General features: G+C 40.8%; 1 protein-coding gene across 2 annotated transcripts; it reads right to left on the bottom strand.

The window, feature by feature from the left end:
- Window positions 1–11945: 11945 nt before the first annotated feature.
- rpap1 (RNA polymerase II associated protein 1) lies at window positions 11946–25916 on the bottom strand. Of its 2 annotated transcripts, none has more exons than XM_029494521.1 (27): window positions 25879–25916; window positions 25262–25458; window positions 24220–24368; window positions 23917–24009; window positions 23567–23747; window positions 23311–23475; window positions 22982–23209; window positions 21599–21714; window positions 21340–21438; window positions 20929–21030; window positions 20677–20844; window positions 19719–19898; window positions 19445–19579; window positions 19176–19346; window positions 18249–18406; window positions 17983–18153; window positions 17674–17869; window positions 17351–17460; window positions 17035–17230; window positions 16736–16882; window positions 16094–16236; window positions 15400–15832; window positions 14957–15075; window positions 14610–14841; window positions 14315–14491; window positions 12993–13049; window positions 11946–12643 (listed from the first exon to the last, which is right to left on the bottom strand). In XM_029494521.1, the coding sequence occupies exons 2-27, from the start codon at window positions 25452–25454 to the stop codon at window positions 12494–12496; spliced, it is 4269 nt and encodes a 1422-aa protein (XP_029350381.1). In that variant the 5' UTR covers window positions 25455–25458; window positions 25879–25916; the 3' UTR covers window positions 11946–12493. The 2 variants fall into 2 exon arrangements, with proteins under 2 accessions (XP_029350381.1, XP_029350382.1); XM_029494522.1 differs by lacking the exon at window positions 25879–25916 and adding an exon at window positions 25584–25768.
- Window positions 25917–26491: the final 575 nt, after the last annotated feature.

Genomic DNA, 26491 nt, shown 5'->3' with positions numbered 1-26491 from the left:
CAAGCTAGAGCCATGGCTGTATGGCTGCAAAACCATTTATGTAATGTTCAGGCACAGGGATCAGTCTCAGGCTTTCATCTGGGTTTGGTGCACAAGTAGTCAGTCCGCAGGGCAGAAGCTCAAAGGTAAGACGCAAAAGATCAAATAATCCGAACAGGGTCGAAAACCAGGAACACCAGAGACAACAAGGTGTGCTGGAATGCGAGACGTGCCACAGCGATCTGGCAAAGAACAAAAGGGTGAAGTGAGGTGTATATAGACAGGGCAGTGATGTGACAGACACAGCTGAGGCTTCAAATTGGACAACAAGAAAAAATTGTTTTGAATTTAATGTCAGAATTTGTCATCTTCCACAGAGGAATCCCTGGAATGTCGAAGGTTACAATACAAGGACAATAATGATCTCTTGGAAATTATTAGAAACAAGCAGCTGTTTGGTATCTGTGTACTTAATATATAAAACAAAATTACTAAATTTTCCACAGGAAAAAAGCTGCACCCCAATGACTCCTATCAGGAGAGGCTGATGATAAAGAGCGGCCCTAAAACTGGAGCTAATCATGGTTCAGTGCTTTATCACCTGTAAGTACACAGCTGAAAGGAGAAACATGTTGACAGTGAAGCAGCTGCTCTAACTAACAGGTACCATGCTGTTTGATCCCGTCTGGAGTTCAGACTGTTTTGGTTGTAATTCTGAAGTTAAACATGCAACAGTTTACGGAAACATTCAAGCAGCTCACTGATTGGACTTTAAATATACTGTAAGTTTATGTCAAAAGTTACAACACATGAATGTCGAGGTCAGTATGTATCACCTAAAGATCTAAGTAGAGGCCATGATGATTTTAAGTTAAACCTCTAACTTCATATTAGCGGCTTGGACGGAAAGGAAGTAATCTTTCAGTAATTTGAAAATGTCTAGACGTAAATGCTCCGTTCAAAATTTTTATCTGTAGCTTTCGACAGCAGAATTAAAGGGCCAAACTTTAAGTAACAGGGCAGCCAAAAGATTGAAGTGTGAAACCTTCTGAGATGCTGGCTGTCTTCTTTTGATTGGAGGAAGCAATGAGATAAAAAGAATAATAAAGACATGCTAAATCGGTTACCCTTCTGCTGAGTCGAAATAAACTCCACACAATGGGTGCTTGTGTCTGTGCACACACCGCAGAGACCTGCGGGGTACGTACTGATTCATGCTTCAAATGTGTCTTGACACATTATGTAGTCAGAGCGTGTTTGCATGTATTTCATGCGAGCATAACCACATAAGTCACTGCTGAAAACAAGTGCTCACTGCCTTTTATACAGCAAAGAAACAGTCAATGATTAGAAATGAACATCCGCAAAACAACAGACAAGATAAAGTCTTGCCAGAGAAAACACTGTCTCAGCTCTCCGATTGGATAATTACATTGGGAAAAGTCTTTGTCCACTTTTACGTCAAACACGTTAGACAGCATTATATTACATTATATACCCGTCGATATTTTCCATGTGTTCATTTGAACTAGGCCTTTTTTCCTGTTTCAAGTTTAGTCTGCATTAATCATGCAGTCTGCAATGCTTCAAGTTTCGGTCGAAGATTTATAGTATGAGGACTTGTAGTTGCAGTGAGATGTTTCACCTGTTTGAGTTTTTAAAAAGTTCTCACACATCTGCTAAGTGCGATATATTTCTTGTGGACCTATCTCAGGTGGTAGAGACTGCTCGTCTCAAAATGCAACCTGTGCACTCGTTTCATGCATGCAAATCCAGAACACCTTTGATCATGACGTAAAACGACTAAAGAGCAACATCTTGACTGAACAAAGAATCCCCCTAAAGCATTGAAGTAATGGAGTGTTTATAGTCTGAAACAAAATCAGCCTGTAATTACAACTTATGCATTAAGACCTCGCGCTGCCCATTTCACCCCCAAACATTTTTTGCCTCTGAGGTAGACCTACCCCTGGATGGGAAATAACACCAAGAGAAGACCAGTAACACATGAAAATCCCTACTGGCACACAAACATGCACATGTTTATTCAGCCTCATTTGGCTCTACATGTGCATGTGGAGCCAAGGGAGGCTAAACTTTGGGCAGTCTCTGCATATGCAGCACACGTATACAGCAAGTTCACCTGACTTTTCCACAACCCGATCTCCATTCACAGATGTCCCGTCGCTCGACTCAACATTTTAAATATCCATACAGCAGAGAGAAAACAAAAAAGTGAAGGTATACCATTCCTCCACGATTAATGAATCTGACAGGGCAGGCTATAAACATGCAGCCTGCAGCGCTGAGAGGGTGGCGGGGGTCGGGATTGTCGTCCAAGTGGAGCTGAGAAACCTGCACTGGGGATTCTTCCAGAGAATTTTTTTTGGCACTGCTTTCTACACAGACTTGACAGTAAAGCTGCAGCTGGTGTTATTAATGACTGCACAACTTTCTAATGTGCATTTCATTGTCGAGTATGTTCTGGGATTGATGGATGAGAATGGTGATGAGACAGTACAGACCCAGTTTCTTTCTTCAGGGACACTCAAAACACAGTTTGAAGATCAATTCGCAGATACTCTTTGATTTATGGCCTTCTTTGTTTTTGAGTTAGTTATAGTTATAAGTGGGAACAGGTACTATCTTGATTAGAAGAAGTCAAGCCAAATATTTTTGGGCATGTATATTTTTCAATCATATAAGTAATCAATTTGTCAATTTGTCTTGTGTTTTAATCTGTTTTAAATCAAGTCCAGTTAAACTCATGTCCAGAAATGAGCCTCAATAACTCCTGTACCAAAAGGGAGATACAACTCATCAGAATATCTTTTATAGATAGAGACCTATTTCGTAATTTCTGGTAAGAAAAAGCATCTTTGTTGCTTTTAATGTCTTGTCCATTATAATTTTTGGGAAATAATTCAAATCCAAATAAATCTGGGCAAAGATTTGGCCATACATTGGTCATATACTTACTACTATTAGAGCAGCAACTGATTAAGAATGAATAATTCTGGATAAACTGGTCTTATTGGGGTTTTGATGGGTCGTTTTGAAATGTTTACAGGGCTACCTCTCTGAGAAACCAAAGGACATAAAGCCTGACTTAATTCAGGCAAATTAAGATAAAAAAAAAATAAATAAATAAAAAAGTAAGCTAGTGGTAGATTTCCCAGACGAACTTACTTCCTTCATGCTGCAGGTATTTGCTACCACGAGGATCATTTTCCATCCACAAACACTGTTCAGCAACAAACATACGATCAAATATTCAGCTTTAAACAACCCTTTACTCTGTTCTGAGAATCATTCACTTCGACTGATGAGACAGCCGGCGAAGCTTATGGGCGCTGTGAAAATGATGACGTGTTCCTTCCAGAGCCAGGAACATTATGGCCATCTGCACACGGTGGAATGTCAATGCATGCAGAATCACACAAAAACATGCCACAATGCGATTTAAGCTGCCAGCTGGATGAGAGTGAGTGGAGAGAGCAGGGATTGAAGCCACCTCCCGCTATCCTCCAACAGATCTGTCTGTAGTCTAAACAGTTTGAGCTCCTCCAAACTTAAACTGAATTAAATTAAATCACCAACTGCATCAGACCATGTGAGTGTTAAATGGCTGCATTGGTGGGGGGGGGAATTCCAGGCAATGACTTTTAAACATTTTACTTGCTTTTACTTCCTTTTTTCCCCCCTCCTGAATCTTGCCAATCTGAATTTTCAGAATTTTGTTTTATTCAATGGTAAAATAAAAGGCCACAAATCTATCACGTTTCTAACGTGCCATGACCACAGACACACAACCCACACACTCAGAGACAACACCAGGGCTTGGCTGAGCTTTTGCACATCCTGGAATCACAATCATTACCTCTGTGTTTCAAAGCACATGCAATGTGTGTGTGTGTGTGTGTGTGTGTGTGTGTGTGTGTGTGTGTGTGAAATACATCACATCACACTGACAATGTTGAAGAGATAGAGATTAACACAAAGCTTTAAAGTGATAACTGAAGTATTGATACCTTTAATGGGTTTCTAAGTACATCCACACAACCTCCAACCTACATTCATCCCAACACACAGACACACACTAGCACACACACTCAGCGCTCTTCATCTAAGTAATTGAATTATTGTGCCCTGACTCATTCACTCTGACCTCTTGTTGTATCGAAGAAATTGCGTCCTTCTTTTAGGTCCATGGTTAAAATGTCCTTAATATGTGTCTAACACACTCATAGTTTGATTAAACAAAGGTTAGTTGCAATTACAGAATTATCAGTGTGGGGGCTTGACATGTCACTAATGCATGACTAAACTCGCAGTTCCGTTAAAATGGTGGGAAGCAGCGTTAGCATGGATTTAATCTGTGATGCCAGCGGCAACAAGAAACATTTTTCCTTTTGTGATTATATTAACTATTGGAAATATGAAGTCCTATAACACATTATATTCTGTAAGATGAACTGCCACAAAACCAAATCACAACAAGCAGCGACAGCAGTGAGACGGGCTGTACTGTGGTTAGCACTGTTGCCCCACAACAACAAGGGTGTACCCCTCACCCAAAGCGAGCTGGGATTGGCTACAGCAACCCCGGCAGTGGAAGATGAATGAATGAATCAACAGGTTAGAGCTGTGTTTTCAACAGATTCAATACACAGACAACAATTAAAGCATGAGACAATAAATGTGCTTAGAATATATAACTAACAACTGATCTACATCCTGCAATGTATTCGTTCCAAAAGTCAAAACACAAATCCTTCACAGTGCTGTGGATCACCTCATTGCAACAAAGTGAGGACTGATGAACGGGGACTTCATGTGTGTATGGGGGCACACTGAATGAAGGAACGACTCATGGACTTCAAAGATGTATGAATGACATTTGAGCAGATGGGAGCTGCTTAGATCTGCCGCGTACAACATGAAGCCCTGACCCTGACACATCACCTCAGAGGAAATAGAGACAGTGGTGTAGAGTGTTAACTCACAGGGGTGATAATATCCTGTTACTTCAGAGTGAGACACAGTCTGAAATAGCATTCCCAGCATCAGCAATAACACAGGAGTCCATAATTGCTTAAGTTAAAGTTGCACGAATCAATTTTTGTATATTAACAAGGGATCGTGCTTGTCGTGATGAACCACAGTCATCATCCCAGATTTCCGTCCAGGTTGATTTGATGACAAATCATAATTATTTCATTATCGGCCTCAGGTCGTAATTTGCCTTTTCCCCTGATTAATTAAAATCCGCATTTATGCTGCACACGGTGTGAGTGTGTAAAAAGCAGAGCTCAATGACAGGAGGTGGTCACCTGGCTGAGAAGTTGGAGGTGTGCTGCAGGTCTCTCCAGTTAAATGACTTTAATATAGCAGGAGGAAGTCAACGATTTGAATTAGCGGCACATTGATAGAAGCATCTTTCCTCTCATTAGCACTGTGACGTTCGCTCATTCAGCAACAGAGACGAAACATTTATTCCACTGGATTTATTCCAGACGGCCTCTTAAAAACGTGTCTAATCTCTCTGTTGACCATCAAAGTTAATCAGAATTGGCAGGATGGATATTTCCCATGTTGTATAATGATTTCCATGGTAACTTTATATGATAATGTGTTTTCGATTTCTCAGCTGGACACCAACATGTAAACATAAGACTGGAATATTAGCAGCCTGTAAAGTGGCTCTGAGAAAAATGTTATAAAACAGTTTTGTAGTTACATCCAGCAAGTGTTAATCCTTGGCATTCATTTTCCACCAGATCTGAAGTGAAGTGGCAGTTGATTGAATTTCGTCACAAATTCAGCAAAACATTTTATATAACACACTTTCTCAGTTCGGCATTTAGTGAATTCAACGTCATAATTTCTGGAAAAAGAGGGATAAATATGTGAAGAAGTATCTTGTAACAATTCACACAAACAGGTGGTTTTGTGCCAAAACAATTTATATTGGCACACATTGTCCATTTTACAACATGCAAAGTTGATTCCATAAAAATTTTTACTGGCCTCCCTTCACAATTTGCCTCTGGCAATGTCAGCCAGAGTTAATAAGTCAGGTAACCCAGTTTTTCCATTTTTTGTCTCCCCTCCTCGTGATTTCCTTTCTCTAACACCCTCCTATCTAAACACCCCCGCTCTCCCGCACACACACATCAGGAGAAGTTGAGGAATTCCCCAGTTGCCTGGAACTAAAAGAAGGGAGCTCTTTAAATCTGTGCTTCTCACCACTTGATGGGGCCTCTGAAGGAGTAAGCTCATCAATCCTGCTCTCTCCCTTTCATACTGGGACACCCAGTGCCTTCTGCTTTACACATCTCAGCCGAGCCCGAGCTGCTCAGCCCTCATTAGCTGGATGTTAAATATTTAATATTTCCCCAGACTGCAGAGAAAAACAGAGCCGGTGGACAAAAGCGAACACAACATGAGCAGGCAACCTGACTGTAACAGAGCGAGGCAGCAGATGACACAGTTTGAGTGTCACTCTGCCGCTTTTTTGGGAAACTAAACCAATACGTTTGGAAATGCATACATTGATCAATATGTTTTGCCCTCCTTTTGTCTGGTTTGTTTCTTATTTTTTTTAATGAATGGCCCAGTAAGAGTAGGCTTGTAACACACACACACACGCACACGCACACACATCTACTTACGCATGAAAATCCATCAGGTCCGCAGTTGAATTAATGTTTTCTTGTTAAAACCCTGAACTCAGATAAGCCAAAGGAACAGATGGATCTATAATAATTTAAAAAGCTATTGATGGATGTATGTTAATGAATGCAATTCATTTACAAACTTCACACACAAATAAACTAACAGGTCCAGGGTCGATTGTATGCAGGCTGAGCTTTTTGTAAATGCAAACAGCCTTAACAATTTTGCCACATTTGCCTTTCTTGAAATTTTCTGCCTTTTTTTTAACTCCTACTTGTTTTTCAACCTACCAGAGGAGAGACTGTGGCCTGAAGGCAGGCTTTGTCTGCTGGACATCGTGAGAGCATCATGTCTTCCCTCTAATATAATCAGTTTCAGTGAATTATAACAGCGCCTAATGCATTAGGACCTGGTGACACTCATTTAGTCCATTTAAGTCCCTGCATGTCTCAACCTTTGGACAGCAGAGAGCTGAAAAAGCAGCATCTCTTCCCGTTGAGACAGAGGAGTTACGATGAGGATTTTTAACATTGAAGAATTCTCGAGTATGAGAATCTGACTCCGGTGCTGCTGAAGTCTTCAAAAAAGATCCTAACTAGAAGCTGCTCTGTGATTTTTTTTCCATGATAATCTGTCTGCAGGACAATTTTGGAAATCTGTGATAGCATTTTGCCACAATCAGATTTTAATACATTTCTGAATCCAATTCACAAACCAAATTCAAATTCAAATTCAAAACCATACCTGACTAATCCATCTGCTCTGCTTACCCTTCAGGATTGCCAGCTGACATTTGGTGAGCGTGGGGTTCACCCTGGACAGCTTGCTGGTGTGGCAGGGCAGACAAATACCCATTCATCCTCATACCTATGGGCAATATTAAGTCACCAACTATCCTAATGTGAGACACGCAGCAAATGTGCTGGAACCATCAAATATTTCTCTTTGAATGCAGTTTAGAGCCATAATAGCATCTTTGTGAGAAACAGCAATTCTGGAGTCTGACCCTCAGGCAGGCAGCCCCCTCCACTGGACTCATTCAGAGCAGCCTTCGCCTGAGAAATATTTAAAATGACTTCCACAAAAAATCCTTTGTTAGAATCTCTTTAGATCACTTTTCTGTCAACTATAAATTCAGGCTGCCACAAAAATGTCAAGTGAATCCTAGCATCTAGAACACTTTATCTAAGAATATATCGTATAATATAAAGTATAATATAAAATAAAGAGAGCACAAAAAAATGGCTTGGCTGAGCAGAATCATCCTTTTTATATTAAATACAGAGAGGCCCTATGATGATTCATTTAGACCTGACTTCAGCCTCTGTCAAAACACAGCACAGCACTTTAAACATCCTTTGCATGTGATTTTGTAAATTATTGCATTGGGCTATTGTTCATCTTCAAAGCTCACTAAATTTGACATCAAAAGCTCCATTTGAAAGAATGATCATGGAGTAAACTGAAAGCATATCAGTGCCTTATTCTATTTACACAGCTCTGTCACACTTACCAAATAGTTCAAATACCTGTTTTTCATCATCAGAGCGAGAAAACAACCACCAAAACAGCACAATTCCTCCAGTGGGGATTATGTTTCTTTGCGTCTTTCTATTTTGACTTAGTATGTGTTTGTATTGATTAATCCATTATCAGCGTGGGAAAAAAAAAATAAAAAAATCAATATAGAGTAGAAAACCAGGAAAAATATATAAACAAAGTCATGAAATAAAAAAACTAAAGAAACAAACCCATCAACAATATAAACAATTGAAGTGAAGCAATTAAATGATATTTAAAAAGAGGCATCACAGGAGTAGAGTAAATGAAAGCATGAGATTGTGACATCAGCGTCATATGTTCACAATATGATTCTCATGAAATTCAGTCCTCAAATAAACAGATTTTCAATGCTACCTTTCAAATGAGTTTGTACCCATGTTCATAAAATTAATTACACTATTCCCAAATCAGGAGCCCAGACTAGGCCTCACAATAATGGGTGGCAATTACCAGCCTGCCAAGGGTCATTTAATAGAGGAATTTAGTCAGAAAACATTTGAGATCAACAACCAGTTGGGTTTTGAAACTCAAGTCTAGGAGCTGACGCCCTCCAAGGATATCACGTTAGCTACAAGTCTCCAAGAGACTAACTGCAGTGCAGAGCTTTTCAAAGAGCAACAACAAATTTCTGGCTGTGGTCAGATCACCAGACAATAAATCCACCATCCCTCTTCTCCAGGTCCTGCACTCTCTGAGATTGCCTGCATTAATGTGCCACTGTGCTCCCTGTGAGATTCTCCGTGTTTGAATGTGTCCAATAGACTCTGTGAGCCAGGGCCATGAAGGCATCACACACCAGGAGAGCTACAATAAATTAATAAACAAATGATATATATATATATATAGCTCTTCAATATATAGTAAATATCTAAATATTAAAAACTCTCCCACGTCATATTCTGCTATCTCAATGTCAAAATGAGTGGCTGGTTAGAGACAGGAAAGGTTAAATGAAGAGAGTCAAGAGACTAAAGTTTACTCTTGCTCTTGCTGGTAAGTTAGAAAAACAAAGAGTCCTCTGAAAAGGCATTATTTGGCCTTTGTACTGTTAAGGGGCCACTTGTACATCACTGTTATTTCTGATTTTTAAGTGGGCCGTGATTTTTAAGAGTTAGGGAACCAAAGCACTAGACCATCCAAGATAGAAATTCATTTCCTGGTTCATTCATTGGCTCTGTTTTTCATATCTGAGGAGGGTTTCATAATAACAAGAACCATCACAACTCCCCGTGGCACATGTTTTATGTTTCCTTCAAAGGATAAATAAAAACAAAGCCCCACTTATTTGCCAATTATTCAACCTCTTTATTTGGAGGTTTCATTTCAGCTGTTTTGATTATTTTTAATTTCCTGGGTTGAAGCTATTTCAGAAGAGCTCATTTTTCAGCAGCAGGATGTGATGAATAACTACGATCAAGTGTTCAATATCCTTAAAGCCATATAAAAGTTTTATTTGCCGAGAGAAGATTCAGACGTCGAGTCAACAGAAAACTAGTCCCTGCAGGGGTTTGTCACACTGGTTATTGCAGGTTTTCTGTGCCGACAAACAACAAAAAAAAAAACACAGTGAAGGGTAAAGAAACTGTTTGACACAATTTTCATGTCTTTTTTTTTCCAGGCAGAAGATGTTATCAGGTTCCGTTTATATGAAAATTGGACACTAAAGATAAAAACAGCCAATCTAACTACAAAAAAAATCAAAACCTCTCATTCTTACATTTTTCTTTCACATTGAACAAATTAGGCATGGGTTAGGGTTAGGATTGGACCTGGTAACTTTTAAACTGACCTGGAAGTTCTAACACTTTCTTGCAACATGTTAAAAATTGGAAAAATGTTCAAATCCCACCTCATTAGAGGCATTTTCTAAATAAATACAACACTTTGAAATGAACCCAGATGCATCATTAGATCCTCAGAAGAAAGGATTAGTAGGTGAATAATTCTAGTTCTTACGACTCAGATTATGTGTTACAGAAAAGGATGACCGCACACTGCCATTTCACTGACACACACACTCACCTTAGTTAAAGAATTAATGATGTGCAAAATGCCCACAGATCAAAAAATGGTTTAAGCTCCCTCCAGAAGGCGAATCAAATTATTCCTCGACTTGCTAAATTTTGCAATTACATAAAAGGTGGAGTTGTTGGGTTGCTTTTGTAACCAACAATTCAGCATGTTTCTCCCCTAATGAGGGCAAAGCTGTCCAGCTGTGGAGTGAACCCTGTGCCCACTGGAGCTCCGTTCACAAATGAACACATGTCATACAGCTGATTGGTGCCAATCCAAAAAGTGAAAATACAGATAACTACTGAAACATTAAAATCCACTCGTTTAATCATTTCATGATGGACTAAAAGCGTCAGGAGCCACAAGTTTGTTTCATTAGAAACGTATAATTATTTGACTTGCTGACTTTGAGGTGATGAGGCTGTTTTGTTCTACATCGTGCCATAAGGAAATTGTTACCTCCCTGAAGGTTGTTGGAGTTAGATGTAAAACCGAAAACATCCTGCCCACACTGGCAAATATGAAGCCAATAAAATGAATAATCGCACAATATCAAAAGCAGGTAAAAGCAGGCATCAAATTATACAGTGAAATTTGTTCTTTTTTAACTAGAACTTGGAAAGACTGATCTCACTTCAGAGACATGTTGAAAAGCGAAGGAGGCGAATTTTACAACTCCATTGAAACTGTAAATTCTATCATGCATTTAAAGTTCTACATTTCACCAGAAAGTTGTTATTTATTGGTGCTATAAAGATTTTGCAAGAATCAACATAATTTTTGCATCAACACCAAATTCATAGAATAAAGCATCCAGTTTTTGATACACTTCATTTCATCTTAAGGGATTCATGCTGTGTCTGTGTCAGTTATTGATTTTTTCCCACCATCCACTGGCTTTAGTTCTGCAATTTTTATGAAGCCTGGCGGATTTCTTTATTAATTTATTTATTTATTGACCTCTGAGACTTTTGATCCTTTTCAATTATACCTTGTGGATGTGGAATCGAACCTATTTTAATCTGCTGTATTTTCACTGGGGAAAGTCTCATCGCTGCTCAGGTCATTATCAAAAGAATGATTAAACCATTATCTACAGAAGTAGAAGAAACATTGTTTTCAAGTGTATCTGATTGCTTTGAAGCTTTAAAGGATAGGAGTGTAAGAGAAGGGTTGAATGACGGCTTCATGTTTGAATTGAAAATAAAATTTGTAGTGATGTATCACTGAACTAAGAATAAAGAAAATTTATAAAAAAAAAAAAAAAACAACTCTGGGTTATGGTGAATTTCTATATATGTACATCCTTAAAACATTGCTTTCTAATACAGTTCTGTTATTCATAAAATGTGTGATGCTTAATGCATGAAGTGAGAAGTTGAATGTCATCAATCGGACGTTAAGTTATTTTATTTGCTCTTCATCTAAGTGGACGCAAAAAGGGGCTCCACCAGCACATGCACACACCAGCATCTTATGAGCACTTTTCAAATCTATTTGAAACACCAGCAACAATGAGAGAAGCTTCAATGGAAAACTACAGCCATCTTTGGGACTTCAGACTTCAGAGTGAGTGTTATTGATTCGTGGGAAAAATGAAATTCTTCTGAGATTGGACCTCAAGGTGCTATTTTCACGGGCTGTAATTGTTGTAATTAGGCTGAATCGCACGGTGATAAAAGAATAAAAACCCATAAGTTCACACATAAGCAAAATGATGGTTTATTTACAAACAACAGTTTTAGGCACTTGTCTTTACTGTGAGATGTCAAGGATCGCCCTGGGCTGCAATGTGCTGGTAGCACAAAGAAAAGCACGTCATTCCCTTAGTGGACACGTTCATCTACATTTTATTGTTTTGCACTTGCACTTTTAGTTGTGTTTCTGACAGTTTAGCTCAAAAATAGAAACTTGAAATGGATTAAACAGCATTCCAGATTGTGACCAGTGATAGTTCTGTTATTTAGCACTTAAAATTATTTGCAAATGCTACTTTACTTGGCCAAGTCTACATTGGGTTTTGTTTACTTCAACAAAATAGGCCACAATAAAAATTTAATCCCAACCATGTTGGTGCTTTAACTGACAATACTAAGGGTGATGGCCTTAGTATTTGAAATTAATGACTTCACCACTAACCTCGTTTTGTCAGCATCCTGTACTTGAGCTTATCTCTCCTTCCATTTCAGTCCTATACTGCCACGTTACTGTAGCTTCTGCTTTTGGCTCACCACAATTTTTCCCCCACTCTCTGCTTCACTCAGTCTCCTTTGCAATCATTACTGTCCTGAAGCCTGAGGACGCTCTCCAAACGCTTTGCCCTGATGGGAGGCAACTGCTCGTACATATCAAAGCCTAGCTCTGAGTGCTGTTGAGGAAGATGGAAGAGCAGCAAATGGTTCCTCAATACCTGAAAATGAAATAAAGACAGTTAGGCAGAGTTGAGAAGAACAGCAGTAGAGCTGATTTGAACCAGCAAGGGGCATTTGACACAGAGAGAGTAATTCTGCAATTGTTATGTGGAGAAATTGCGGAGCAGCTCAAATACATGAAAACAGAAATAGAAATTTGATCGAATAACACACATAGACATGACATACTGTTGCTAGAAGCGAATGGAAAACTGTTGAAATGTCTTCAAGCTGGTCAGGAATTGCTCTTCAGGTGAAAGCTGGTACAATCAATACACACTTTGCAGCGTATAAAGATCAAGAGGCAAGTGAAGTGAAGGACAGACAATGCACAAAAGAGTAGAATACCTCATCAGTCAGGTAGTAGACTTTCCTCAGCATACTGTGTCGAGCTGCTTCAACCTCCTGGAAAAAGATGAGAGGATCAAAGATCAAAGGCCTCACTGATGGACTGGACTGAGCCACCAAGTGCTTACTGTGTTGATGCTGCTGGCATGTTTGAATATTTTCTGCTTCACTGCTCTGAAATTATGTGCTTTTAGTAAAGTAAATTAGTTTAAACTGCAAAATGTGCTCCTTATTTGTGGACACTAGTCTCAAATCCCACAGTCAAATAGCTGTCACATACCATGACTTAAAAATCAGTATGAAGAAAAGAGAGCCAAGTTCTTGTTTTTTTTCATTCATAGCTAATCATTAACATGACGCCAACTATTGTGGGCTTAGAAAATGTGTGTAAAACCATTTTGCAGAATATTTCCCACAATTTCTGGCTCTCAGTGCAGCTGCAGCTCCCTCTGGGCTTGGAAAATCATTACACATGTGGTGGTTTGCTTTAGGGTTGAGTGTGACTGATAAAAAAAAAAAACAAAAAAACAAAGCATACATTAAAAAAAAAAAAAGAAAAAAATGGCATGAAGCACAATCACTTAAAAACAAGTCAGAATTTTCTGACCTAAATAAGAGAGGTTTGGAATAATTTTTGTAGCTCTTGGGGAGAGTTTTTATATATCAGGAAAACACTTGACAAGAGCTTAAATATCTTCCATCTGTTCTCAAGGCTGCTTTTGTCTGGGTGTGCCATGCAGTTGTGGTATTACGTAAGCAGTAGAGGCTTTATAGCATGTTGAGTGCAGTTGAGATTTCCCAGCAAAGTGTGAATCTAAATTTGCCATTTTGGACATATGATCACAATTTAGCTACCACATGACTGTTTATTGTCATCATCATGAGGCAACATTTGACTGCGTACATAAGACCTCTGAGAGAAATGATTTATTTTCACATTTTTGCGTTTTCAAATCACTACGCCAGTGATTTGGTTTTATTTGCACTGGATCCACGAAGGAAAAGAAAATCATCCAGTATGGAAATACTAAAATAAGATACATGCAAAATTCTGCAACATTTTCAAGGGCATCCCATTGAATTTTTTGTATATGTTTTCTCCTCGTTTTTAGATTTGGTGTTGTCTATCTTTAATTCCCACAATTACTTAAAATATTGTTTGCTTTGAGATGTCTACTGAACTTTCATACTTCAGTTAAAGCAGATATAATGACATTTACTTGATTGATATGTTGCCTGCCCATAAAGTTATTAAGCAGAGGGATGCTTAAAAAAAACCCCAACAGAAACTTCATCACCCATTATTGCATGCCCTATTGTACCTGTGCTGCAGCATCCTGAGAGAAGACGAAGGAGTTGACATGAGACAAAGCAACCACATACAAGACCGGACACCAACAGTGCTTCAGTGTCCCAGTGACCAAGGACCGGAAATAGAGACGAAGGAGAGGGAGGGAGTCTTCAGGGGGAGAGGTGAACCGCTTGAGAGGGATGGAAAGCTTCAGATGGAGAGAAAGAGCCATAAAACAGGTTAAATTCAAGGGTTGTATAGTCAAAGAACATTTGTGCTATAAATGCCATTGATGCAAACCTTCAAAACATCATCATCATCAGTACCTGCTCGAGAGTGACTCCCAGTGATCTCAGCATCCCTACATGTTCTCCAAACACAGCCAGTCTCATGGTGGCACTATACCTCCTCTGCAGGGGTAGGAGGACCCAGCAGCCAAACAGCTGGTCGCCAAAGGACACGGCTTCATACTGAGCCAAAAGAGATGAGTACAAGTCCTGGAAGGAGGCTAAACCTGGAGGAGGGATGTTCAGGTCCAAAGAATCCAGTCTGGAATGCCTGTTAATGAAGATCTTCTGTTTATCAGGGTCTAAACCACGCCACTCTGGGCTCAATTTGGATTTTTCATGACAAGAACAAGGATAATATATTTTTTGTCAAGGGTATATCAGACCTGGTTAGCAGTCTGAACAGGCCCCAGGTCAGTTTCTGAACAGGTCTCTCCAGGAATAAGTCACTGGAAGACAGAAACACACAGGACAGGCGGGCCAGCTTGGCAACAGGAGGGATGACCTACAACAGGACAAGCAGTTCTAGGTGTCAGAAACATAAACGCTATGAGACTTCCTGAATGAGACACACAGCGTGAACTTAACATTGCCATATTAATGTAAGGCTGTAAATGTTTCTCAATGTGTTTACTATAACTACTCACAATGACTGATATGCAATGAAAACTCATATACCCATTATGTTCACCTTTGAATGACCAGATTATCTGTGGTTTGTAAGGTGGGGATTCATTTGTATGAACTCTCTGACGATAAAGGTTGCTGTGTGTTGCAGTCCCTGGTTATGTTGTGATTTTGGTCTAAATAAATACTTTGGCTTTAATACCTTTAAAGCCTCCTCCCTCCAGACCTCAAGTAGCAACAGCCACTGCAGACAGTGGGTCACCACCTGCAGAGCACCCTGAGGCAGCTCCTTCACCGCTAGCCCTCCACCTTCAGAAACCCCTGCTCGCTCATACAGGCTGATGAGTGGGAGGAAAGACCAATCAGATGGCAGTATGGGACCAGTGAGCTCTGGGAGGAGATGGGAGTTGATCCATGGGTTGCGACCAAGCAAAGCGTCTTGGGACACCAGAACAGATGACTCCAAGTGGGCCAGGTGAGTGAGGAAGCAGCCCCTGATGGATGGCAGCTGGACGCAGGCTTCTCTCAGGAGCGCGCCGACAGTCTGGAGAGAAGGGGAGGGGTGATGTGGTGTTCCCTCGTGGAGCTTCAGCTCCCCCAGCTCTACAGCCTCAGGTCCTCCACTGTGGCCCTCACTGGAAGGTCAACAAACAGATTGAGAAATACCAGGAGAAGTGGGACGTAAAGACCATTTTGTTATAAATGGGCCATCTGCTAATTAGAAAAATTTAATTTTGAGCATAAGTATGTAACAGGTAAAAAAATTTAAATCGTAATTAGGCAGAATGCATCACACATAGCGAACAAATAAGACAAGCCAGAATAACATCCCAAGTGTTGATAGTGTTGGCACATACTGGTCTCAACTTAAACTCCATGATATATTGTAAACTTACGAGATAAAGTCCTTGTTAAAGAGGATTGTACAGAGCAGTTCGTGTGTCAGGTACTCACTGCCAGGTAATAACCATGGCAGCAGAACCAGCGCCACCTGGTGGTACAGTGATGCATATCTTGCTATTTCTGGTTCAACAGGAACCTGAGGGGAGACAAAAAAAAAAAAAAGGTAAAAATCAATTTCAGTTAGATGGAAAAAAAACAACTTTATACTGATGACACAAAAGAGCAAATAACATCAGTTTGTGACAAATAAGATGTGAATTAATTAAAATTATAGGCCTATTACATTTCTGAACAATCCACAACGATAACAGGCATTTCCAAAGGATTAACTGACTTTTTCCTTGTCCCTGTGTGACAAAAATCAATTAAATATGGGCCTTCGTAAAGTGTTGGGCCACCAAAAGTTGCTAGAACAGCTTGAGGACAGCAAAACATCCAACAGCTGATCAACCACGTTGAGATCAATTGACTCTGAAGAGCGTAGCGTATGATCCGTGTAAGTGTCATGCTTACACTATTCCGTGACCCCTCTACTGATGGGGGCCATGTCATCATGTTTCTCCCACTAATTATTTTGGTTTTTCCTTCAATTTGCATATGTTAGTATATCAGAATTAAGTTTAGCTGAAACCAACCAGTTTGCAGGCCAGCTGGAGCAGCAGGTAGAGGAGGTGGTGTTCATGTCGGAGAAGCCAGGCTCTGTTGTGAGACACTGTAGGTGAAGCCTGACTGCAGCTCCGCAGGTAACCAATCACAGGTTCTGACAGAAGGAGGCCAGTGAACTAAAAAGTGTGAGGAAAAAAGTCAGACAATGACATGGGAAAAAGGATAAAGCAGTAAAATCACGTCATGACCACTTCACCTCCTGCCCCCCCTCTTAGCATGATGCTTAATGCACCTCTTTAAAGCACACAGTTTCTCCAGGGGGACGTACCTTGCAGCTGAGACCTTTGTGGATGCCTGTGATTGTTTGCACAAGAAGCCCCAGCCCTGTGAGAAGAGGGAAGGGGGAGCTGGGAACAACCAGGCCCGGACGATCCCGCCAGCCTGCACAGACCAAACCAGGGAGGTTTGGGGTGGTCTCTGGGTCTTGATGACCAGACTGGACATTACACACTACTGAGGAAGACCTGGTGTAGCAGAAGTAACAATAAATCAAAATGAGTAGATAAATAGTGATTTGTAATTAAAAGGATATGTGTTTCAGCAATTTTGACAAAGAAATTCAGTACAAGTAAAGCAAAACATACCTGAGGTTTTTCATTAGGCTCTGCACAACATGGTGAGAGAACAATGGAAAGAGAACCTCAGATGTGAGCTGCTCCAGCTCTTGAAGAGTGTCCACTGGCTTGAAGCAATTCTAAGAAACCAAGTAACATTATATAAAATAAATATTTGAGTTCAGCAATTTGTCTGGATTCTGTTAGAGCGTAGGCAGAGGTTATAAATGTTAACTTGAGCTTCATTTGCCTTTGTAATTTTACATGTTTCCCTTTTATTGAATATTACAGACACTAACGCTGATATTTATCTGCATGAATTAAGGTAAGAAGTGGAAAGTGAGACTGTGTACCTGTTTGGTGAGCTGACGATAATATGCCTCCAGGTAGACCAGGTAAGCTGGTATCAGAGCGAGGCTGCAGTCTCTTTCAACAGGATTATCAAGGCTTTTCACAAAGCCCTTTAAATGTCCCACCAAAGATGCCTGCAACCCTGTGACATGACCCCAAGACACCTCAGGAGGAGGGAGGCATTCTTCTCCCTGAGAACTGGGGTAAAAAGAGACGGTGCCATGTAGATAACAAGGAGTTTTGTGATGACTCGTGTAGTAGGAATTTTTTTTTTCCCCATCTTTCAGTCCATTTCAGTCACTCTTTTGTACCTGACCATGCCAGCCTGGAGCTCCTGATGGCATCCGGCAGTGTGTGTGACCTGTGTGAGTAACGAGAGCAGAGCCAGGACTCGCTGAAGCTGCAGAGACAGGAACGGATCTGAGGGGTTCACTGCTTGGTGAACAGACTGCAATGCCTTCATTAAGGCTGAGTAGAGGTCTCTGTTGAAAAGATACATGAGAGTGATCAAAGAAAACTACTATGACAAAAGGCAAGCGGTGAAACATTTACTGAGCTAGCGAAGATGTCAGCTTACATGTACAAGTTGCAGGCCTGTCCGTAACCAGCTGCTACAGCCCAAAACCGGTAGGCCTCAGTGGTGATCCTGAGGGCCTCAGCGGGCTCCAGCAGCAGCTCAGGGGGCTCAGCACCCAGAAGACAGGACAGACGCTCCCTCACTCCCAGAGAATTTAACTGGAGAGAGTCAAGGATATATCACTAATCATTATTCACGTAGAATAAAGGAAACATTTACAGTCAGATGTAGTATGGTGATCTTCAACAACGGTTACAAATACTTCTCCTGCCACAGCTTCACTATTTTTCTTTTTTGATGCAGCTTTTTTAAATTACGGCGAAGCCTGTTGCGTCTATGACTTTATTATGTTTTGTGCTATTCAGACAATCTAAGGGAAATTCAATGATGGCAGAGGTGCATACACTACACACATGCCAGGATGCTCACCCTGTGGATCAAAGTGCTAATGTCTGATATGAAAAATGAAAGAAATAACTTTACTCTGTAATAAGTTGAAACTGACAAAAGTAAATATTATTCACTATTTTCTCTCCCACAAATACACTATTGTACTTTGAAATTATTACAGTGCTCTCTGGAATAGACCAGACACGTGCCTCTGGGTTTTTTTGGCAGAAGCATGAAGCCACATGGTTTGATATCTTCTACTTTGGCCGTGGCAAAGAGTTTTGTCATCATCTCATCCGAAAATACTTTCCAATATGTTTTTCACACTAATATTCAGTATGCTAATAGATAACAGCGCAGAGATGAGTTACTTTTTAGACTGCCTGAATGACAGATTGTAAGATTGAAGATACTTAACTGACAACAGTCTACTTAAATTACACTTTACAAAAAAAAAAAAAAAAAAGAAGAGAGAAATTATGCCATCAAAACCTAAACAAATAAACAGTTCCTCCAGGATTACACTATAACAGTTACCAATCTAGCACAAGCATGTCTGCCAGAGGTAGCCAAAACTCTTAAGAACTTCATTGCATTGGCCAATGGGAATCCATAAACAGAGTGAGGAAGGGGTGAAGCTGGTGCTGTCCAAGAAGTGGGAAGAAACTCTGACATCACGGTCTCCATCAGGCGGGGGCACCCCAACACCTGTGAGCAAAATACATTCTTAATAAATTTGGCCAGAAACAAATTTGCACAATATGATTAAAACTAAAATTTTAAATTGTCATTGTTACTGTGGCTACCTGTATGGCAGATGCGGAGGAGTGTCTGGCAATGCGAATTAGGATGTCCAGGATATCCTGGACCACTCGAGGAGATGGTCGAATCACCTCAAGGATGTAACGCAGCCTAGGGAGAAGTTTAATTTTTAGCAGACCCTGGAAGACATATGGGAACAGAAAATATAATTTATTTACAGGCCATTAGATTAGATATTAGATTCACTATCATAATAACAATAAATCTCAGTAAACCAAGAAAATATTTAAAAAAGAAAATGGAATTCTGTTTTGTTACCTTCACGACATCCTGCCTGGCCACATCATGATCACTCTTTCTTTCTTCCTTTTCCTTGGCTGTCTGCTTCATGCTTTCATCCAGCTCCTCATCCTCCTCATCTTCCTCCTCCGGTGCAGATGGCAGCAGAGGGAAGGAGGCAAGGCCATGAAACCAGGAGAAGGTGTAGTCCAAACACTCCTGAGAGGAGAAACAATGAAGAAGACACTGGACAGAGATACTTCTACAGTTGCGCAACCATTCTGTATTATATCTGTTGTTAAAATGTTTTGGGAAGTTGTTATGTGTTACTTGTTCAGACCTGGAATTAACATCGATGTCCGTTGATCTGATCCCTAGTAGACGCTAAACGTCTGAACACAGGCTCATTGGAGACCGATCCCAGATGTATTGTGGCTTGTCAAGATACATTTCAACAAAATCTTCTCTGTCTTATTATTTTCAAGACAGGAGTTTATACAATCTGGAGTTAATTTTGTTCTGGCAGCCACATTCAGGGTTAGGTTTGCTATGGACCATAAACCGACTAATATTGGCAGCTTCGTCACCCTGACCATGGCCAAAGCTTTCTTTCTCATCTCAGCTGAAGACACTTTTAATGCTCAGTGTGGTGCTACCGAACAGCAACATTGGCCCCCTACCTTCCCAACACTTTCACAATGAACTAAAGGTATTTTACCAATATTAAGTGAATAAAACCTGATTTCATTGTAGAGCTGTAAATCACACAATCATTCACTCAGCCCCTTCCCTTCCCAGCAAACACAATGAGAACAGATCTGTCATACTAACTAACTACATCATTAGACAGCGCTAAGACTCGGTCACTCAAGATAGGAGAGGTTTTCTTATGCTGGATGGGAGCTGACATGCTTAGATTACAGTGCACGCATGCTAATACCCCAACAGGTTGTAACAAGGCCTTAATTATGTGCTGTAGTGTTTCAAGTTGTCTTACTTCATCTTCTGTGCACACTAGAAGCGCTTTAAGTGCATGAGCAGCAGCAGACATTACTCCCTCCACACTGTCATCCAACGCAAAGCGGAGCAGGAAGAGGAGGCCAGCGTCGAGCAGAGTGGCCATCACATTGCCTTTCAGGACTGACGTGAATTCTCCAGCACGCGCCTACACCGTAAAAAGGACACAGCATTAGTGGAGCTGGTCATGTGGATGATGTGTGTTACATCGATGAAGTGTGTGGTTCTGTACCTTTGAGAGGATGTTGGCTAAAGTGCTGAGGGCCAGACTCCTCTGCTGGATGACCTGACTCCGGGACAGCAGGAAAAGCTCTTGCAGGGAATAACCTGCACGCTGGGGGAGGGGAAATCTCAGTGTGAAAATGAAATCATTAGAGGACTGGTTAACGTGTCTAAAAAGCTAACTTTGGCATGCCTTTATCATCTAATAAAAAGTATCATGACATTCTCTCAAAGCTAGAGCAAACATTTAATCAAGGGTAGGTTAGGTTTAAAATGTGAGTTAAAAAAAAAAAAAGAGACTAAAACCGTCATAAGGACACATACATTACATTTGCTTTGTGAGATCCAAAGACTATTGTGGAGAAATGAAAAATAAATAAAAACTATTTTAGATTTTAGATTAGACCTTGTGCCTACTGACCTCTGGTTCCTCTCCATGATGGTGCAGACCAAGGTGAGTGGGGAGATCCTCAGTGGGTGGAATTAAGCTCCCTGAAAAATCAAATCGAGCCTGCATAGCCTGTCAGAACACACAGAGCCACAGAATATGGTGACTCGGGTACTCTGCTCATGAAAACGCTTTTCACCTTTCAGTAAGGCTTTGCAGAGAAACTGATAAAAACTTGGAAATACATTGATTCTCTCTATTCCACTACTAATAAAAGAAGCAACCCTCAGACCTTCTTGGTGTCCTTCTTTCTGGGTGCAGGCAAGTCTCTCATCCACTTCAACTTCTCTGGCTCCAACTTATCCATGTGGACCCATTCTTTCTTAGGTTTTACCAGCAGATCAACCTCTGAATTCACACACAAATAATATTACAGGGTAATATGCAAAATATACAGCCATCTAAAGCAGCCATAAGCAGAAACATTGGAAGAGGCACTGACCAGGAAGGATGGGGTATAATGGAAGATAGAAAAGAAATCTCATCCCAAATACCTACAGCTGTTTAAAGAAGCTGAGGCAATGACTTGCTATTTATTTTTTCCCCTAAACAAGTACACATTGCTACTCTAGAAGTGAAGGTAGAAGACATAATATATCACCTTTGATAATGAGCAAAGAGCTTTATTCATTTTTTTCTTTTAGTAAAACAGAATAGGAAAAATGATGTGCACAATCTGTCTTCCTGTGATCCATTAGCAACATTTTCATCAGGACAGGGAGTATGCTCTGAATGATCAGCAGTAACTTAATTGCCCAGAGTGGCTCCTTCTGGCTCAGTTTGGCCTTTCTGCTAATCGCACAAAGTGAAATCAACAATCAGCTTTACATCTGGATTTTAGCCATGTGGCAGAAGCTTCCCATATTAGAGGGGTGGATACTGAAGAGAGTGGTGTGCTGCAAGGTGTGCTGGTGTGTGTGTGTGAGATTGCAAATTGTTATACAGCTTCAGCAAAGGGGTTGACATTTTACCATGGAAGAGGTGATGGGAAATTATTATATAACTTGGACATCCATATAACTTAAATCCAAGTCATTTACATCTTGAGAACTCAAACAGGCAATGTAGAGTTGGGGCTGGACAATAATTTGATATCAATATATATATTGTGATAGAAAATGTTTCAATAATGGTGAGATGTCTTTTAAACATATTTCTGATATTTCAGCATACATCATTTATAGCATCCATGGTTCATTAAAGGACACTGCAGTCAGTTCATTGGATTCAAGCCTAGCATAAAGAACGGAACACAATACGCCATGTTGATGCGTCATGATATCACCATAGGTATGCAGCCAGTCCTCAGCAGTCATAGGCTGGGCCCTGATGCAGTCTGTTTTAGCTGCCAAATGTGAAACTCTGACTGCAAAACAAATGTGACTAAACAAGCTCCCCCGAGTCATAATAAAGCAGCCAAAACAGTTGATAAGAGAGGAAAGACTAATTCGCTGGTGTAGAAGAGGTTCAGCTGTCAAAGATCAGATAAACTTCAGGTTTCAATGTGCTTCTAAATGTGAGGGAATGGAACCGACCAACAGCAGGAACAAGGTTTGGCCATATCGTCCAGCCCCCCGTAGAAGTGATGAAAGGGATTATTTTAAATATATCATACCTGTCACAGCAAGTGGTGGTGACAGCTCCTCCTCCCTCTCTTCTTCCATCTCTATTTCTGCGGGTTTATGAGGCAACACAGCAGCACCCGAGGAGTCCGACTCTCTGATCACACCTTCAAGAGGGAAATTCTCCTTGCTGCTTTTGCCCTCAGGGTGTCTGGATGCAGAGTCAGAGGACAGGATGCTCTGGGCTTTGTGAGATCTAACAAACTCCACCAGTCTTGGATCTGGGAAACAGAAATAATTGCGTTGTACACAGTGGTACCAACAGACAAGAAGACGAAAGGAAGAAGATTTGATGTAGTCTAGCTACAAACAGCAGCACTACCGAGCTGAGATAAGAGTTTTTTCTGCTCCTCTAATATCTCAGATTGAGACATTTCTTGGATTTTGGCCTGGTTCTCCATGTGAATCCTCATGGTATCTCTTGAGCTACCTGGACCCCCAAGACCATGACCAGATACCAGCCTGGGGCCTGAGACTGAAGGTGGCTCTAAGACACAGAGAGAATAAAACTGTGTCAAAGGAGTTGTGATGGTAAAATAAAATGTTTTTAATCTTTAGGACACAATTCCTACAACCACCTGAAGCATCAGTCTGATCTGTATCCATTCTAACGTCAGGAGGGAGGTTCTGCTCCCCTGGTCTCAGCGTCCGAGCAGTTTCAGGTGCAAACTGCAATGGCACCTTTCCTTCCTTAAGTCTTTGAGCTGCAATTTGACGAGCAAAGATGCTTTTCTTTCCTCCAGTTGAAGACAGAGGCACCTGGTTGTAAAAACAAAGAACAATATGAAAATGTAAATAAACTTAAAATGTTACAATGTAAATGAATAAAATGTTAAATTAAAACAAGTGTTTAAGTGTGCTTTGTTCATTATAAATGGCCATAATTAACATCAATTTTACGGAATAAGGGGCATTAATATACATGTACCTGACTGCTGGTCTCTGAGTGGTGCATTACTTTGGGGAAAGCCATCCCTGTAAATGCTGGTAGAGATATTGGAGTAGAGCTGGTATCTCGCTCCTTGAAATAAAGAACAATGGTACATATTCATGGGTGAAAAACAAAGACAAACTGTGTGTGATAAAAGAAACAAGACCTGAGAAAAACATGCAGGTGAATGTGGCAGGAAACTTCATACTGGGAGAGGTGAAACTGAGAAAATTAGGAGTCCCAGGCTGCACTTTCTTTTTGTGAGGACAGTTTAGGTTCGACTTTGCAACTAGAACTTACAACGATCTTGGAGAGAACTGCACTGATGTGAGTGTCGTGTCTGTCCAGCCTCTCCTCAGCATCCTCATCCTCGAAGGTGACACGACTGGCTTTAAAACGAGACTTCTTCGGTGGAGCTGGTGTCAAAGAAGGGAGCTGGTCTGGAAGATCTAAAAAACACATACACATGAAGATAATTCAATATGACACTGAATGCATTAGAGGTTTGCAAAGAAATTTTTATCCCGTTGTAAGGATTATATCCTTACCAATTCAAAATTAATTCATAACTTGAAATCCAAATGAGAAAAAAAAAAAAACAACAAAAAAACATCTTCATGCACCATCAGTCCTTTAACAGAGTTGGCATTTTTCTTTTGACATGAGTTTAGCCAGGCCTATGAATGATACAGTGTCCACTGTCATTTAGACTTTGCGTGAGCATTAAAAATGTCTATAGAGAGCAAAGGAAAACATAGAGGAAAAAGCTACTCAGCCTGCCTCATCTTCACTGACGGGAGCATTTGGGCACATTAAGGATTTTATTACCTTGAGAAAAAGAAGCACACTCAGAAAAATGTAGCTGTAGGTTTGTTTTTGTTTTCAACAACTTGGAGATCAAATCACTAAAGTGTATGTCATACAAGAGAGCTTATACCAAAAAAAAAAATGGTCAAAGATGTCATATTGACTTAAAAGGTGTATTGATATATTACAAAAGTTCCAATAATGCACAGACAATTTGTCACTGCAGGAACAGAGGTTAACTTAAGGATGTACAGTGCTTAAACAACATCAACACTCCATCGTACACGTATATGAAACATTTAACCCCATATAATATGTGGGTTATTTTTTTTACCATTAAAACTAAAATCTATTTTAAATCAAATCCTCAAGAATCAAAATCAAATCATGGGTGGATGGTGCATCCCTAAATGAAATGCCCTCTGCTGCTGTGAGATGTCACATTTAGCTTAAAACTATCTCTATCAGCTCACAGCCACGTTAAGCTGGGTTGAGTCATGAAACCCCTAAAATATTAGAGAGGTCGTCGTCGTACCGTCGATGGTGACCACATCCTTCTGACTCCCTGCACTGCTCCCGGTGAGTCCTCCTCCTCCTCCGGCCTCGCCTCTCCTCTTGTCCGGCCGCCGGACCACATTGGCAGCAGACGGGACTCCGGAGGTCAGAAACTGCTCCTGCTCCCTCAGCAGGTCCGCCTCCGAGTCGGTGGGCTTGGGACGCCGCAACATCCCTCTGATGGACACACAAGAAGAGTCACGTCCACCTCCGACACAAGAGCCATTCACATGTCATCTCATTTTAACATTGCACTGTAAATTCAACAGCATCTCATTTCTGCCCATAGTCCGAGACTTAACCTGGTTAGGCTGGCTTATTGAACGATAGACAGTCATGTTAAACAAGATGGAAAGCGACAAACGTGTCCAAATAGATTACCCCAGTCTAATGTTAGCTAAGTAAAAGTCATTTGTTTTCACGTGTTGACAAGTTTACAGCAGAATCAACCCGGAGATGAAGAAAAGGTGCTGTTATCGTTATTTTTACGTTAGCTAATATTTGATATAAGCTAAAAAAAATAATTCAAAACATTATTTTCAACGCAGTTTGACTGGTTTTACTGCTTTTAAGCGGTGGAAAAGTGCGCTAGCTAACCTTCAGTTATGAGCGGGATCTGTGTTACTCCACATTTGGGGAACACACGGAAGAGTTTCACTGTGACACTAAAGCTCGCCTTCAAATTAAGAGCTCTGTTAAAGAAGGGAAGACGTGTCGACGTCCTTCTGTCGGAAATTATTTGGCCATTTAGAGACTCGGGGGGTCTTGCGATATTTCTCTGAGATTTTTGGCGAATATTTAATGCAATATGATGGAATATAAATTGTTGAGGAATATAAATTAGAAACGCCACTCCCTCCTGCTGCAGGAGACTGAACAGCATCTAAGAGAAGACGGGACCGCGTTGATTGTTTCATATTGATATTTATGATTTTACCGGGTCGTCTCAGCCGCAGACCATTGGTCCCTGACGACTAACCCCGCTGACTGCATCATGGTCAACCTCTGCTGTCTCTGCTGCGGTGAAATCCCCCAACCCCGCCCCCCTCCGTCCTGTCAGCCGGGCGGTCCGCGGCGGGATCCCCGCTCCTCCGTGCAGCAGCAGCGGTCAGCTGGCTCCGGCCCAGAGGCTGTGCGGCTGAAGGGGGCACAAAACGGAGCGGCAAGCGGAAAGACATCCAGAGCAGAGCATGTTCATGAAAAAGGAGTG

This window comes from Echeneis naucrates, chromosome 22 (assembly GCF_900963305.1).
Source record: "Echeneis naucrates chromosome 22, fEcheNa1.1, whole genome shotgun sequence".
NCBI lineage: Eukaryota > Metazoa > Chordata > Actinopteri > Carangiformes > Echeneidae > Echeneis > Echeneis naucrates.
The sequence above is the reverse complement of the archived record's forward strand: the minus strand, read 5'-3'. Positions and strand labels throughout refer to the sequence as shown.

Coding starts and splice junctions, on each gene's coding strand:
- rpap1 (XM_029494521.1), bottom strand. CDS start 25,454: ATGTTGCGGCGTCCCAAGCCCACCGACTCGGAGGCGGACCTGCTGAGG. Junction 23,210..23,310: donor AAAACTCTTATCTCAGCTCG/GTAGTGCTGCTG, acceptor TCTGTTTCCCAG/ATCCAAGACTGGTGGAGTTT. Junction 15,076..15,399: donor GGAGGGAGGAGGCTTTAAAG/GTATTAAAGCCA, acceptor GTCCTGTTGTAG/GTCATCCCTCCTGTTGCCAA.